Source organism: Notamacropus eugenii, chromosome 7 (genome assembly GCF_028372415.1).
Source record: "Notamacropus eugenii isolate mMacEug1 chromosome 7, mMacEug1.pri_v2, whole genome shotgun sequence".
Classification (NCBI taxonomy): domain Eukaryota; kingdom Metazoa; phylum Chordata; class Mammalia; order Diprotodontia; family Macropodidae; genus Notamacropus; species Notamacropus eugenii.
In genome coordinates this window covers 161,732,520-161,749,949 of record NC_092878.1, presented here as the reverse complement: position 1 = coordinate 161,749,949, position 17,430 = coordinate 161,732,520, and the positions used below count along the sequence as shown (strand labels likewise).

General features: G+C 41.9%; 2 protein-coding genes across 3 annotated transcripts in view; one reads left to right on the top strand and one right to left on the bottom strand.

Annotated features, from left to right (window-relative positions):
* Positions 1-8,378, top strand: part of FGF2 (fibroblast growth factor 2) — a 65,460-nt gene extending 57,082 nt beyond the window's left edge. The window contains exon 3 of the mRNA XM_072625112.1: positions 1,863-8,378. Coding sequence (XP_072481213.1) covers positions 1,863-2,048 — 186 coding nt within the window. The 3' untranslated portion in view covers positions 2,049-8,378. The remainder of the gene's footprint in view (positions 1-1,862) is intronic.
* NUDT6 (nudix hydrolase 6) overlaps positions 1,833-17,430 on the bottom strand; it is a 35,136-nt gene continuing 19,538 nt past the window's right edge. For both annotated transcript variants that reach the window (XM_072625110.1, XM_072625111.1), the window contains 2 exons: positions 7,552-7,606; positions 1,833-2,875 (listed from right to left, as the gene is read on the bottom strand). In XM_072625110.1, coding sequence (XP_072481211.1) covers positions 2,478-2,875; positions 7,552-7,606 — 453 coding nt within the window. In that variant the 3' untranslated portion in view covers positions 1,833-2,477. The remainder of the gene's footprint in view (positions 2,876-7,551; positions 7,607-17,430) is intronic.

Sequence of the window (17,430 nt, the reverse complement as noted above, 5' to 3'; positions counted from 1 at the left end):
CTCTGTTCAGCGCAGGGCCTGGTACATAGCAGATCCTTAATAAATAAATGCTGGTTGACTGGCAGTCGTTCACTTACAGGCTTAGCTCTGGAGAAGCTTTTTATCAACCTGTCTGCAGTGATGGCCACAGCTGTTATATTCCTTTCCTCTCCCTCCCTCTGCCCCCCACTGTCTCTTTCCCCCCTTCTTCTCTCTCTCCCTCTCTCTCTCTTCCTTTCTCTCTTTCTTTTTCTTTCTCTCTTCCTCTCTTTTCCTTTCTCTCTCCCTCTCTTCATTTCTCTCTCCTCCTCCCCCCTCTCTGTAAGTTGGGAATTTTAATAGGCTATCCTAGTTGTTGTTAGAGTCCTTTCTACCCCCTCCAGCTCCCCTCTTTCAGGGGCCATTGTAGCTTCCTTGCCAAGTTCATCCTACTCTCTTCCAATGCTGGGTTTCCTGGCTGGCCTCCACACCACAGCTGGCAGCCATCTGGCCTCTCAAATTTGTCTGTGTTGAGGTGGGTCAATTCTAGGATAAAAAAAGCCCTCACTCCCCGGAAACCCAAGGGAAGTGGTAGGGGTGGATGTGGTAAGAAACACTACTGAATTGGGCCTACATGTAGTTATGGGTCTGGAGCTGCCTGCAGCAGCAGCAGCTTTGAGGGAGAACCAAAGTTCTCCACTTCTACAGGCTGCTTGTTGGTAGATGAGGACCCCCAAAAAACCTTGGAGAAACCAGTCAGCCCTGATAGGATGGCACCCACCAGAGGTTTGGTTCTTCCCACTTGCCCCTGCTCTCATGGCATCCCCCCCTCAAGAGCCTGTGATAATAAAACTGTGTTGTTCAAATGGGTACCCTGTAAAACTTGCTCTCCAGAAAGAAAAAGTGCTCTAGGCTTATGAGGCAGTGTGGTACAGTGGAGAGGGCTGACCGAGTCCTGTCATAAGACCTGGGTCCTCCCTCATTGGCCTCCACCAATGGCCATTAAGGCTCCTCCCAGACCTAGAACTATGATTCTATGATCCCTTTTTTGTAAGAGTTAAAAAAAAAAAAGTCAGAGCAATGCCCCAGGGTCACACAGTCAGGAAGTGTCTGAGGCCACATTTGAACTCATACCTTCCAGACTCAAGGTCCAGTGCTCTATCTACTGAGCTACCTAGCTTCCTAGAGTTATTTCATTGATTTCATTTTGCATTGGTGGAGGGAGGGAAGCTTCCACATCGGGAATTCCCTCCCCTATGAAGTCTCAGTTCTGAATCTCCTTTGTCCTCCCAAAGATCACATTTGGCAGCACCAAAAAGCATCTTCTTTTCTAGAGCTGAGTGGCTTCACCCCCTAAGGGTGCCAGAAAGCAGCAGCTCATTCTTCCTCCCACATTCCCCATTGTGTATGATAGAACAACAGGAAATTCTTTTATTAGAAGCATACCATACTATGAGGTCACAAGATGGATTTTCTCCTCAGGAGAAACATCTGCTGTGTCATTTCGAGAATACCCTGCTTGTTGGTCAAGGGTCTTCCTTAGAAACAAATAATGCTGGCCCCCTGTAGGCACTCAGAATTAGGGAGCTAATCCCATCTATGCTGTGAAAGCTCAACTCAAGCAGAGGAAGAGGACATGGGATGGCACACACAGCCATAGAGGAAAGGCTGGCTTTGTAGTCAGCAGCCACCTAGGTCTGAATATGGCTCCAGTGTTTACCAGCTGTGTGACGTGGCCATTTAGTCTATAGACCTCAGCTTCCTCACCTAGGAAATGGAGATAAGAATGCTTTCCCCTGTGCTTTCCAGGGTAGTGGTGAGAACAGTACTCTCTAAATCCCTTCAGCATCCAGAAATGTGAGTTATTCATACCATTAATAATAGAAATCATTTTATTTTTTCAGAAATGTGTGACTGAAGAGTGTTTCTTCTTTGAACGCCTGGAGTCCAACAACTACAACACTTATCGCTCGAGGAAATATTCCAATTGGTATGTGGCACTGAAACGCACTGGGCAGTACAAGCTTGGATCCAAGACCGGACCAGGGCAGAAAGCCATCCTCTTCCTCCCCATGTCTGCTAAGAGCTGATTGGCATGGGGTCCTTGGTTTCTCCTTCCATTCCAAAAGGAGGTAGAAGATGGAAAATGAAGACAGAAACATGGGCCTGTTTGCTCATTTGGGACGACTTTGGCCAAAGTGTAAGCTTTTATTTACCCTGGAGTAAGTTAAATCATCGTGTCAACGTGGAACAGCAGCAGCGACCCTGGAGATCCCCTAAATGACTGGTGTGTCCATTGTGACACAGGGTGAGTCTAACTGGGAAGGAAGCACCCTCTTTTCTTGATTTTGGCTGCCTTGGTATAAGAAACTTTTGAAAATGTGCACATTTTTAAACACATTTATCCTTAAAGAAATAATGTAGAAAAGACAGATCTAGTGATCATTCTCCCAAAGTCCATTATGCATTCATCTGACCCCATAAACTCTTTAAATTATTGAAGGCTGTAAATGTGAATTTTAATTCATTCTAGTTATATTTTCATAGGGCTCTGGCAACTTCCTGTGATAGAGTTTATAGAATAGGCCTTTGTAGACAGCAGGGAGTTCTCGCATAGTGATGTCAATCTTCTCAAACCCTTCTCTGTGTCCATAAAGCAGCAAATTTGCCACTCTGTGGGTGATGGGTGTTGTGTTGTCTGCTTTTACGAGATCTGTGAGATTCATCCACTCACACTTCAGGCACTCGTGTGGACAGAAGCTGATATGGAAGGAAAGTGGCGTTAGCCGGCAGATGATGTACATGTCAGACTTCCCAAATGCATTGGGGGCCCCATGTTGCTGTCTGATGCTCAGGAGGGCTTTGAATTCTGACTTGATGCCAGTCTCTTCCCAAACCTCTCGAATAGCTGTGTCTCCTGGGGAAAAGAGAATGTACAACAGATCACCTTAGTGGGCACACATCTTTGTGGAATGTTTCTGTCTGAGGGATCACAATCCATAGCTGCCGCTCTAAAGGCTACATTCCCAATGCCAACAAGTAAAGTCTTTACATGCCCTTGGTCAAGAAGGATGCCTTTGGGGACATCCTGAGAAGGACAAGACCTACAATGACTTTATTTCTTTTTTAAAAAAATCTAATATTTTATTTTCCCCTATTAGATGTAAAAATAATTTTCAACATTCATTTTTAAAATAGCATTCAAATTCTCTCCTTCCCTCCCCACCTCCCTCATTGAGGAGGCAAACAATTGATAAACATTATACATGTGTAATCACGATGTAAAAGAGAGCATAGACCAAATAAAAACCCGAAAGAATAAAGTAAGAAAGTATGCTTCGATCTGTATGCAGACACCATCAGTTCTTTTTCTGCGGATGGATAGCATTTTTCATGATAAGTCCTTTACAGTCATCTTGGATCTACAAATGACTTTCTTATGATGGATTATATAACTGGGATTCTTTTCTGAAGTGGCTGATCCAGTGAATCGCCAGAGAAGTCAATTTCTGCACATCTGGAACAAGAGAGTAGGGTCCTGACTACTTATTTTAATGTGAGTGGTACCTGTGCCCAATGCCCACCCAAGCTTGAGTCATCTACACAAGAGGGGAAAAAAAGACCCAATTTGTCCAGCCTTCATGAACAGATTCATGTCCTCATGGAATCTTAAAGCTGGAGAGGAACTTAGAGGCATTGTCTCACCCCTCTGTTCATCATATAAGAAAACTGAGGCCCACAGGGAAGAAGGAATTTATCCAAGGTTACGTATGTGAGCCAGGGCTAGAAGCCACATCTCCTGGTTCCTAGTTCAGTGCTCTTTCTCTCATTACAAAATGCTGCTGTTAAACTATCAAGTGACCGTTCTGTCCTTTGCATCTCTTGACCCATGGGGGATGTCTCCATACTTGCTGGAGGAAAGCTCACATTCTTTTTGTCTTTGGTTAAAGGCAGCTCCTGCCTCCTTAGCCTAGCCCAGGCCCAAGATCTGAAGGAACACAAATGGATGTAACCAACACCAACATGTCCCATTTACTACTTATCTTAATGTTCAATGTCTTTCTAGATAAGTGTAGCTAACAGCACTTTTCAAGTACAACATTGTTTTTTCCTAACATCCTTTCTTGAAATACTGAAAGTAAATGTGATGGATTTCATTGTTAGAATTCTAGATTTGGAGCTACAAGGAATCCCAGAGCTGGTCTTCTCCAAACCTAGATAAACAGAGATGAAGAAAACCCAAGGCCCAGACAAGTCAGTGACTTGCCCAAATTTGGGCAGGTATGCAGGTTGCTGTTGTTGTATTTGTCCTTTGTTTTCTAAGAGGACCATGACATCAGGGGATGATGACATGACTTGCAGTTGACTTTGATTTGGGTGAAGGAGGGCTGTGTAAGGTTACCAGTCTCCCTTTATCCTCCACAGCCATCTGGGTCCAGTGGCTGAATATTCATCAAGATGACTGGAGATGACCCAAAATGCAATGGGAGACTCTAGGCCTTTTAGGCTAAGGTTATCTCACTCAAGGTGAGAACCTGAAAAGGCAGGTGTACAATGTCAGACCCAGAAGGTAGTTATTTCATGCCTGGGGGGCATGAATTCCCAGGAGTAACCTCTTCTAAGCAAACATTCCTGGGAGGATTTACCCAGATTGTCTCTCCTTCTCTTTGACCACTCAAGGATGGGGCCATGTTTCCCAACTAATCAGGCCTGTTACTTGGATGCCATCATAGGACCCAAAGAGCTAGTGTTAGGAAGGTCCTTGGAGGTCTGCTTCTCTTGGTTTTCAGTTTACAGATGAGGAAAAAGGGGACCAGAGAAAGGAAATTAATGTGATATCCAGTATGTGGCAGAACCCACTCACCACCATCCCCTTTCCTTGATTCCCATTGGCTCTAGGCATCTGGTTTCCTTTAAAATGCTTTTTCAATTGCTTCCACTGCTGCTGGCTGTCGAGCAAGAAGGTTATTGGAAACTAGGCATGGAAGGAGTGGAAGAAAATGTCTCACTTCCCGCATCTCCCCGGGGGCTCTTCCTGGAAACGGTCCTTCCAGCTCCCTGCCTTCCTTATTACTCGGGCTCTTGTTTCAATAATGCTGGCGGGAAGGGGTAGATTTAGGGACTTGAAGATGGAGGATATAGTCTCCGCTTGTTAAATGAACCCATAGGTTCTCCTACATTAACTGCTATAATTGAGAGTTAACTGTAGACCAGACAGACTTAGAAATGATATTCTTAAAAAAAAAAAAACCCAGAATATAATTAGGAAAACTCAATTAGTTTTTTAATGAGCTAAATGGCTGAGTTTTCCTTACTCATCATTCGAGGCCATGGAGCTTCTATTATTTAAACTACTCTTGACTCTTTTAAAGCAACTATTTTTGAAAGCATTTTAAAGTTAAAAATCCAGTGCCTTAATTGTTCCTTCCTACTCCTACACAGAGAGATTGGCATTGAATTTATAGCCTTGGCCCTTGTATAACATGGAGGGTGAGAACTCTGGGGTCCTGGGGCAATGGAGACCTTGCAGACGTCTAAACAACCAAAATTCCATATGATCAAGAGTCATTCTTTAAGCAAAATGATAGTGTTTAGTCTATAAAATTGACGGGGGAAATGAGAACAAGCAGGTATTTGGATGTCCAGTGCGCATGGCTAATGCATAGGTATGGAACTCATCTGGGATAATGTGAGGACGTCATGCCCTCCAACGGGAGGAAACTCCTCCCACAACAGTACAGATTTCAGTTTTGCTTCAAAGGAAATTCCTTGATTTTCTTGTTCTGCTGTTGTTTGTAAACTAACCAGAAAGAACATTTTGTGAGTCTGAAGAGGAAATGGAAAACCATCTTCTGTCACTTATACTGCTGCATTTCATGAATACAAGGTGAGGTCTACCTATGTCAAGCCCTTTATGGGATGATGCTGAAGTGATGATGACTGTTGTCGTTTTTGTTATGTGATATGTATTTAACAGTGATGGGGAGAAACTTGGTAGAATTTCCTATGTTTGCCCCGGGGGGGGGGGTGGTGTGTGTGTGTGGCTTCCCTGTGCCTCAAGTGCACTGATGTTCTGTGTCTGATCTGTCCCAGATGCTGCCTTGTAATCTTGCTGTTTGTCTCAAAGAGGACCATGATATCAGGGCAGTGATGACATGACATGCAAGTGAATTGGATTTAAGTGAGGCAGCGCTGTGCAAAGTCGCCAGCCTCACTTTCTCCTCCTGGGCCATCTGGGTCCAGTGACCAGATATACTTTCTTGGTGTTTCTTGTCCTTAACTCATCAGAGTTTCATTTGATTTCCAGGTTATTGCTATATTTCAACACAATCTATGGAGATAAGGGCTAGACCTGTAATTTTATAGATATGGTAGATTCCCTCTACCAGTCAACAAAGGTCTTTGTAATTTTGTCTTAGACTGTCATTGCCTAGAGCCTTGGGAGGGAAGTGACTTGGGAGGGAAGTGTCCAGATGACACAATGAGCCCACTCTACCTAGATAGAAGCTTGAAAGTTATTGATAATTCAATTGGATGCAAGTCCTTCTTGGCTCTGCCCCCGGCCATGATGATAGATTACAGATGTGTCTATCTGGCTGACATGTTGGTCTTGGGGCAGTAATAAAGAAGGAAGCAGTTTTTCAAATGAAATCAATTTCAGGAACTTGTATAAAATGAGGTTGGTGTTTTTAGTTGAGGGATCCCTCCAATTGTCTACCAATATATTCTAACTAGGATCTTAGCTCCAGGCCTGACACCAAAAAGTGGCCCAGGTCTCAGTGACTGATCATCTCTGGGCAACCATCTTTCATCAGGATTCCACTGTCCAGTGCTCTGTTACTGGAATGAAGTATGCTTTGCCCGGTGCCTGGTCCACAGTGGGAGTGAAAGTGGACCACTTCACCCGCTTCTGCCTTCTGAGGGGAGAGTTGTGTCCTCTCATAGATAGACCTGCATGCCAAACTTGAGTGATAACGATATCTTTATTTCTTGACCACCTCCCAAGTTCTCCAGGATTCTTTTACAGGTTACTTTTGGTTGGGCGGATCTGAACCATACTCAGTAGAAAAATATGAATAAATATAGTCCAAACAGAATATGGATCAGACAGACTGATTAAGGATCTTTAGGGCAGGAAGGAGTCTTAGCAATCATTGAATCTAAGCCTCCAATTTTGCAGATGAGGAAACTGAGGTACCCAGAGAATGTAAGTGATTTGCCCTAGGTCATACAGCTAGCTGGTATCTGGAGTCTGAACCCAGATCCTTCTGACTCCAAGTTCAGGGCCTCATTCATTCAGCCATGTAGCCTCAACTCTGAGGACAAGGACTATTTTTTATTTTGTTTGTTGGATCCCTGGAAAATTTGACACAGAGTTTGGCACATTGTGGTAGATTAATCAGTGGTTATTGGATTCCACAGAATTTGCGTTTTATTTTCTATCTAACCCAGAGCTAACTTCTCCATCATCTCACCCAGTTTGTAACAATCAGAAATTTCCAAATCATATTCACTAGCTAAGCATGCTGGATGGTTGCTGCTTGGATTTCCTTACCTCATTCTAGGCCATTAAAAATAGAACAAGACACATACCAATATCCTCTCCAGGCTCTGACAAACCTCCTGGAAACTTCCATGCATTTTTCATCTGAATTTTTAAACCAGAAAACAAAAAAACCCAATTAATATAATGTGCCTTTCCTGAAACCAATAGACAAAAAGTAAAATTCAAGCCCAGCACCCATTTGTTGAGGTACCTGGGGGTGCTTGGTCCTTTGTCATTTTTATGTACTTAGAGTTTTCACCTTTTTTTTGTTTTGTTTTGTTTTTGTTTTTTGGTAAGACCTTCATTATATAGAAAGATTTTTTTTTTTTGAGACTGGGTTGTCCTACCTTAATTAGGCTGGAATCGCAGTGACCAGTCCTATTGTATCACTTCAGCCGGTTATCCCTTTCTTAGATAGCCTAGAGTTCCTGGACTTAGGATAGACACCCAAGAGGCTTTCACTCTCCTATAGCTCAGAACTCCCATGCTCAAGCAATCCGCCATCCTCATTCTCCTCAACAGCAGGGATTCCAGGCTATTTTTGTTAATATGATAAAGACTCTGGTGTGACTCAAAACATGGAAGGGAACATCTACTGAGTGTTTGCAATGATAGTTATGTATATGTGTGTATAATTAACTTTGCTGCTAGTTGGCTAGTTAAAGAAACAAGAAAGTCTTGAGGCTGCTACAAATAAGGAGTTTGTAAAATGTTATATGTAATCAGCAATGTATGCAGCTTTTAAATGTCCCCTTAAAATACTCTTATCATATATTCACTAAAAAAGACGGTTACTGTTCTACACGTTAAGTGGCTTTATGTAAAAGTGTATTTACTTTCTGTGGGTGGCACAAATAAAACACTTATTATCTTATGTTTATCATACTGCCTGTCATTTCTTCCTTGCTTTTTTGGGGGGGAAGTGGAGATGAGGAAGAGTGAGGAAGATTGGGGGGTGTAGAGAATAGTGGCTGGCGTATTAAGTCAGGAGTCGGAGAACTCAGATTTGAATTCTGGGTTTCTTAATTACTCCGTCAACAGTGTGCTAGCCAAGGTACTAGAAGAGGGAAAGTAAACGCAAATGGGGATTCTGTATTCTACCCTCACTGGGCCTCTGTGGGGTTCTGTGCTTGACTCTGGGCACCAAGGTTTAAGCAGAACATGGTTGCAAAGATCTGAGGATGAAAAATGCTATCCACCTCCAGAGGAGTGAAGTCTGAAGCATCATTTTTTAACTTTCTCTTTTTTTGGTCTGTGTTTTCTTTTGCAACATGGCTAATATGGAAATATGTTTTGCAGGATTTCACATATATATATATGTCACATATATATGTCATATATGCTTATGTCACTCTCACCCCCCCCCCAAACCTCACATGGATCCATCCATCCCCCATAGCTATCATCCCATATCTCTCCTGCCTTTTGTGGCTAACCATCTTGAGAAGGTGCATCACATTTGGTGCCTCCACTTCCTTTCCTCTCCTCTTCTTAACTCTTGGCAGTCTGGCTTCCACACTCATTATTCCACCCAAACTGCACTCTCCAAAGTTACCAATGACCTCTTCATTGCCATATCTAATGAATCTTTTTTCAGTCCTCCTTCTTCCTGACCTCTCTGAAGTCTTTGACTTCTTTGACTTTGAGGGTGCCAACCACCCTCATCTCCTGCATGCTCTCTTCTCACGAGATTCCTAGGGCACTACACGCTCCTGGTTCTCCTATCTATCTGATCACTCCTTCTTGGTCATCTTTTCTGTCTCTTTACTTAAGCTCCATCTAGTAACTGTGGATGTCCCCCAGGGTTCTATCCCAGTCCCTCTTGTCTCCTCATCTCCCACAGACACAGTTATCTCTATGGAGAACATTCTCAATGTATTTATCTAACTCTGACCTCCAGTCTCATGTCTCCAAATGCCCACTGGACATTTTGAATTGGAATAGTAATTTGGAATGTTACACAAAGTGCATGTCCTTTGACCCAGCTATGACAATCCTAGGCCTACACCCAAAAGAGAACAAAGAAAAAGAAAAGGATTCTTTGTGTACAAAAACATCCATAGCATCTTTCTGTAGTGGCAAAAACCACAAAACCTGGAAACTAAGGGGATACCCCTCAATTGAGGAATGACCTAATGAGTGTGGTATGTGAATGTGATGGAATATACTACTGTGCTTTAAGAAATAAGGAAAGAAGCCACGTCCAAAAGGCATGGGAAGGCTTGAAGTGATATGAAGTGAAATGAGCATGTTCAGACAATTTATGCTAGGACGTCAATATTATAATAGTGAAGAATTTTGAGCATTTTATAAACTGATGGCCAGGAACACAATTTATACATGAACAACAGTATAAAAACAAAGAACTGAAAGGTCTAAGAACTATGAGTAACACAACGGTCATTAATGATTTCAGAGGATCTCTAACGAAACGTGCCATATGTGACAGTGGGACAGACAGCAGATGATAGAGGGCAGAATGAGACAGGTTTTTGTATGCAACCATCGGGGGAATGCGTTTTGCTTGACTATGCTTATGCATTACAGGCAATTTTTCTTTTCTACTTCTTGTACTTGGGTGGAGTTTCTCTCAATTAAAATCAGTAGATAGGAGGGAGGCAGGGAAGAGTTACAGATGTGAAATGTTGCACGCCCTTTCAGATGAGATCATTCTAATATTAATTTTACTTAACCATTTTACTTTGTTATGAGATCTCTCATGAAGTGGGAATAATCTGTAAATGTTTGTAATGTAAAAAGAAAACCAATAAAACTTTAAAAAAATTAAAGACGTCCAAAATTGAACTCATTACATTTCCCCCTAAACCCTCCCTCCCTCCTAACTTCCCCTTATTAATGTGGAGGGTCCCACCATCTTCTCAACCATCCAGGCTCACAATCTAGGTTTCAGCCTCACTCTCATTCCCCATCCCCTTCCCCCCATTTTCTAATCGGTAGACAAATTACGGAGATTCTATTTTCATAGCACCCCTCCTTTGACACCGCCATGACCACAATATAGGCTCTCATCACGTCACTCCTGGACTAGTGACATAACCAACTGGTGGGTCTGCGTGCCTCAAGTCTCTCCTCACTCCAATCCATCCTCTGAGATTCAGCCACCAAAGTGATTTTCTTACAGCCCATGTCTGACCATGTCATCTTCCACCAGCAGGGTGTAAGATAGAAGACTAGGAAGGTAGTAAGAGGGCTGTTATGAAAGGCTTTGAATGCTAAACAGAAGATTTGATATTTGATCATGGAGGTGATAGGGAGTCACTGGATTGTAACTGAGTAGAGGCATGGCAGAATCAGACCTGAAATTCAGGGAGACCACTTTGACAATGGAGAGGAGGATGGACTGGAATGGGGAATGACCAGGGAAGGAGTCCAATCAGCAAGCTATTGTAATGGCATAAGGAGGTGAGCATCTACACCAGTGTGTTGGCAGTTTCAGAGGAGAGATGGGAGAGAACATGAGAGATGCTAAGAGGTAAAACCAACAGATGTTGGCAGCACATTGAATTTCAGCCATCAGATAGATCTTCCTAAATCACAAGTCTGACCATTTGGGCTTCCCTTCATTTTCCCAATTCAGTAAACTCCAGGATCAAATATTAAAACCCTCTGCTTGGCTTCTAAAGTCTTTTAAAAGGGCTGTTCCTCCTACAAGATGCCCCATCTCTTGACCCTAGGCATTTTCCTCTGGTTGTCCCCCATGCTTGGAATACTTTGCCCCCTCATCTCCATCTCTTGGCTCCCTTGGATTCCTTCAAGTTCCAACTAAAATCCTATGTTCTATAGAAATCGTTTTCTAATTCCCCTTAATTCTAGTACTTCCCCTTAGCTGATTTCCAGTTGATGCTGTCTATGGCTTGTTTGTACGTTGTGGTTTGCATGTTGTCTCCCCATTGGACTGTAAGCTTCTTGAAAGTAAGAACTGCCCCCTGTCTACCTTTTGAGACTTCTTCCTTACTCCCTTCTACGCACTCTGTGATACAGTGACACTGGCTTCCTCAGTATTCCTCACATAAGACAACCTACATCCTGACTTCCTGCATTTTCACTGGCTGGAGCTTCCTCTTTATATCTGCCTCTTGGCTTCCCTGGATTTCTTTAAGTCTAAGCTAAGATCCTATCTTCTGCAAGAAACCTTTCTGGGGCCCTCTTATAAGGCTAGTATCTTCCCTCTGAGATTATCTCCAATTTAACTTGTTTGTACGTAGTTATTTGAAAGTTATCTCATTGGCCTGTGAGGAACCTGAGAGTAACAGACTATTTTTTTCTCTCTTTGTTTGCTCAGTGCTTAACACAGTGCCTGATATACAGTAGGTGTTTAATAAATGCTTGTTGATTTGATTTGCTTCCCTTCTCTACAATATGCTGACTACACGGGAGCAGAAACCAGCCTTTCCAATCTTTTTGGCTGGGACTAGGGACTAATTTTCAAATGTACATATATTATTATTTGTGCCACCAGCGGCATCACTATCTGGCAAGGTTTGGAGGTTTAGGGTGAAAAGTGGAAAGCTAAAGGAAGGATCATTGCTTGCTTGCTCTCCTCTCCTCTATCCCACCCCACCCTCATTTAGAAATGTGGGCAAAGCAGATATGCTTTCCAGACCACATCTGTCTTTTCCCAGTGTTCAATCCTAGAAGTGGAATCTTCCCTTGGCCCATGCCATTATTCTGCCTCTGCTCCAGAGACAAGAAACCTCTCTAAGATGCTTACCAGTCCATACCACCTGAATCTGGTTTATCATTAACTTGATTAGTCTATGAGTGTATGATGTTAAGTTGTATGTGTATCTATCTTGGCTATTTAGGAGCTTGTAAGAATTATCATAAAATCAAAACCATAAATTATCTTCTCACTTGGCCCAGTTTGAGCTAGAGAAAATCCTAACATTCTGGCTAGAGGATTAAATCTCTGACCTGTTTAATTCTGTGCAGACTAAACTTGTCATTGGCATCTTCCCTTGCATTCCCCCTTGCCTGCAATTAATTAAGAGATGAGAGTCACAGTTACTTATGATCACTGCTTGTTTATTTGGGCCAGTGTTTATAGATGACAAAAACCAGAAAATAAAAACAACTTAAGGAAATAGTTAATCAAATGGAAAATGCCTTTCTTCAAGAGGCACCAGGGAAAGGAAGGGAATTCAACCTTTACTATGCTCTTGTGGATCCCAAGGAGTGACTTCATTCAAATTGTACACTACATTCCAACCATATACCCCAGAGGTCTTTGTTCTAGAGAACAGAAACCTGGCCTCTAGAGGCTGCTCACCCTTCAACAGTCGCCCTTGATTTTCTGATAGGGCATGCCTTCAGGGACTTCTTTCCCTGTATCCCTGATTGCCACTGTATTAAGGCTATCATACTCACACAATGCTGCCTGCTGCTCCAATCTCAACTGTCATTAAGAGCACCTCCTTGCTCTCTCTCTCTCTCTCTCTCTCTCATACACACACACACACATACACACACACATAGTCCAGTTCAGATACTCTCAGTGCCACAGAAGTCCAACACCAGCCTTGAACTCAAGATGTCTCTCACCCAGTACAGGGAGAAAATGGTGCTGTCTCTCTGAGATTATAGTTTGCAAGACTCACAGCCTGACTTTAGAATCTTTTGCTGCCCCTAGAGAAAGTTCTAAGATCTGGGTTTTTTAATATTAATATCAGAAGCACATAGACTCTATTAGAAAGCACTGGGTTCTTGGTTTCACTGAGAAAGGGAGTTCCAGGAGTCCAGTTTCCACAGAAGCCTCTTTTCTAAAAGTCTCACCACAAACCATTTTCCAAAAGAGAAATTTTATAATGAGGCAGGAAAATCAATTTCTTTTTTTTAAAAAAAAGTTTTAAAAATTTCATGCTTCTTTGATTGCTGGTTAACAGAGGGGTTATTAGCATGCTTTCCTACTCTCACTATTAAAATGTATGAATAAAAATAATGGCTAGCATTACGTAGAGCTTACTACATGCCAGGAAGTATGCTAAGAGTTTTCTAATAATTTCATTTGATCCTCACAGTAGCCTGAGAAGTAGGTACTATTATTATCCCCATCTTACAGTTGAGAAAACTGAGACCAATAGAGGTGAAGTGACTTGCCCAAGGTCACGGAGCTAGTAAGTGCCTGAGGCCAGATCTGAACTGAGGTCTTCCTGGCTCCATAACTACTGGACCATCTAGAGGTCTAACCATACATGAACATTAAAATATACTAGGATTAAAGTTTATCTTTTAAAAAATATGCAAAAAGAACCCTAACTCTCTAGTTAAAGCAAAATTTGGTATCTCTTACAAATCTTTACCAATTACTGCTTAATTTAAACTTGGTCTTATAACTAGACTTGAATCTCACTTAACACAATGCCTAGCACATAGTAGAAGCTTAGTAAGTGCTAGATGCCTCACTATTTTGGAGTCAAACACCTCTGGGCTTGAACATGGGTCAATTAGTCAATCAATTGGTCACTTATAGCCTTCCATAGTTAAAGAGCCCAGTCTTTCCTCTAAAATTTCTGAAAACAACATTGAAGCAAAAGTGGAAAAATCTTAAAGGCAATTTCCTTCAACAAATAATGGTGAATGAGCTAAGGCAGAAGTATCAATCAGTGTCCCTAGAATCAGATTAAAATATAACTGGGAAATATTTGACAAAATAAATAAAAATACAATGGTATGTAGATGATGTTAATCTGTGGTTTTCTAAGTCAATTTGCAGATCCTCACTAAGGTTTAGTGCTCCCCTGCCCCACTATTTGAGTTTGATACCACTAGGCTTGGTCACTCCCTTTCATATATTTTTCAGTTGTTCATCCCTGTGGAGGATGGAAGGAAGATAGGAATCAGTGGATGGCAGTGGATAATTGATGGTAGTAAAAGTGAAATTTGCTGAGTGCTCAGGAAAAGGTAGCACTTGAGGCCAGTGTTTATTGGTCATCTACATTGCCCCATGACAATCAGAAAAAACCAAGACATGGATTAAGGATTCTAACTTTTTGCCACAGGTAAATGTTAATCTTGCCATATTTGAGGTATAATTATCATAGAACCCAAAGGATCTAAGATCTAGAATGAGAAGGAGCCTTGGAGGCCATGATGTCCAACCCCTCATTTTATAAATCAGGAAGCTGAGTTCCACAGAAACTAAGAGATTTGACTGAAGTCACACAGAGAGTATCAGAGACACCCAAGATTTGAACCAGATCCTGTGACTCTAGGGTAATATTCCCTGAAGCTCTGAAAGTAAATCACCTTTAGTCATACTAGGGATTCTTAGAAAGGATAAAGGGTCATCTATGGTTTGTACTGTTTCTCTTCCTCTCCCCTAACTCTATCAGATAACTCTGTTTCCCTAGAAGCTGAAACCAGACTTGCCATTGGCAGCTGAAGATTTGTGGCCAAGAGTTCACGGAAACAGAAGATGTGTAAAATGAGAGGCTGAGAGTGGATGACTTCAAATCACTTCACATTTGAAATTCTATAGTTCCAGATTTTCCAGACTTTGAATTAAGCTTTCTATTCATCCTACCAAGGCCTTCCATCCAGAGGATTAGAGTGTTTAATGAATTAGGGAACAGAGTCAGAAAATGTGCTGAACAGAACCCTTTGGCCATTCAAAGTGTAATGTTTCACCAGTTTTGCAGGTTCCTTCCAAGGGTAGGAATACCGAGTGAACCTTAGCCCTAGAGATTGGTCATGTCTACAAATGTGTCTCAGTCTTGATGACCTCAATTGTTTTCATATATCTCCCAAGACAACAGAGGATCCTCCTAGATTTAAAGAGAGGTCAAGTGGGCCCAAATCCCATCTTTGCCACATAGTCCTTATGGGACCTTGGCTGAGTCACTCCCTTCCCTGGTCCTCAGTTTCCTCACCTGCAAAATAAGGGAGCTAGACTAGATGGTCTCCAGGCTTCTTTCCACCTCTAAATCTATAACCCTTTTATGAGCCTAAAAACTCAGCTCAACAGTGAGCCATTTTGGTCTAAAGTGAGACAGGCCTATCCTGACCACAGGGAAATTTCCTTCCAACTTGAGTCACTCTTTCATGACATGATTTAGACACAGGTTTATTTTATGTGAATGTCCATGTTTTGCTAAAGGTGTAATGACATAAATTCTTGGCTAGCTGATCTACCCTGGGAGTCTGGCTAGAATGGAACCAGTTGTGGCAGCAAGGTGGTCCCTCTCTGGGCAGCCAGTCTCTGCTAAACTCCCCAGTGAAAGGACATTTGACAAAGTCATTTCCCAGTCAGAGTGGCTATTTTGAAAGCTCAAAGGTATATTCTTCCTTAAAACAGAACAAAATACTCATAACGAGGCAGACTAACTCCCTGTCTTACCTTAATAAGAAATTTGATGGAGATAATTTAGATCATGAGACAGACAGATATGCAAATGTATGTGAAAAAAAAACAACTCAATTTGTCACTCTGTAAAAAGTACTCCATGAGACGACTCTTATAAATTTCCTTTATTATTATGAACCTGATCAACATCAATAAATAGGAACTACACAAAGAGGAACAAAAAAGGACTGGATATGAATCTCCATAATTTCTATAACATTTGTAAAGCACTTCGCAAATCTTAAAGCACAATATGATTTCTAGCTTATATATGTACATATATGATATTTTATAAGCTTTAATAGTTCAGTGTATGCTATGAATTTTGAGATGCTGTGTGAAGACATAAATGTGCATGTGTGTATACACACATATGTATGTATATATGTACGTATGTATGTGTGTAATTGGGAAGGTTTTCCTGATAAAGAGCTGAAATGCATAGGATTATAGACTTCAAAACAGAAGGGACTTCAGGTGTCTTTTAGTTCAGCTGCTCCATTTTACAGGTGAGGAAACTGAGGACCAGAGAAGTTAAATGGCGTGAGCAATGGTAAGTGGCATATTCCTGGGGCTTCATAAGCTTGTTGACTTGAAGGATTTTCAAGGAGTCCCTCCAAGTTGACACTGATCCATTCCTTTTGGTAGCTTTCAACTGATGTCATCTGTCCCCAATCAATTAAGAGCTAGTTTATATTTCACCATCTTGCCTGCAAGGTGATCAAAGGAGACTTTGTCTCATGTCTTGCTGAAGCCTGGGTATATTATGTTTATATTTTCCTCAATTAGAAGTTGAGGAAGTTTATCAGGAGAGAAATGAGGGTAGTCCACCAGGAGTTATTCTTAATGAACCCGAGCTCGATCATTCTCATCACTTTGTGGACTTTGTGGGTTGCCTGGTTATGGGTACCTGGGCATGACACAAACTTTTAATAACTCATCCCAGAATTTTTCAGGAATAAGTGTCAAGTTCACTAGAATTCACCTTCTTTCCTTTCCTTTCTTTTTATCCATTGGGATATTGATCCGCCATCGATCCTGCTCATAGATTACTGATAGCATTTATTTTTACAACTACAAGCTCTCTCAGTAATCTGTGGTATAACACACCCAGACCAGGTGGTTTAAAGATATTGAAAACAACAAGGTATTTTTCTTATCTCACTTATCCTGGGTTTTAATTCCCAGCTAATGATTTCTGCTCCATTTTTTGCAGACTAAAAACTGAAAAAAGAGGAGTAGTAGCACTTGGTGGGTGATAACCCTGAATATCATGGAGCCATTTCCCCAGTGGCAGTGGATTAAGCTCCTCCAGGAGAGTCCACAGCCTAAGGAGCAGACCACCCAGTGGTGGTCAGGTCTGTCCTTTCTGACTGCTGTGCATTGTCCAGCAGTTGCTGCCTTGTGCCAGTCTGATATTTGGTTGGGGATGAGTACATTTTTCTTTTTGGTTGCCCACAGCTCCCCAGGGACATGCAAATTAGCTCAGTGGCCCAAGCAGGTGTTCTTCATTCTGCAGGTAGAGCCCAATCCTTTCTCTTGTGCTCAGTCCTACAGTATGAGA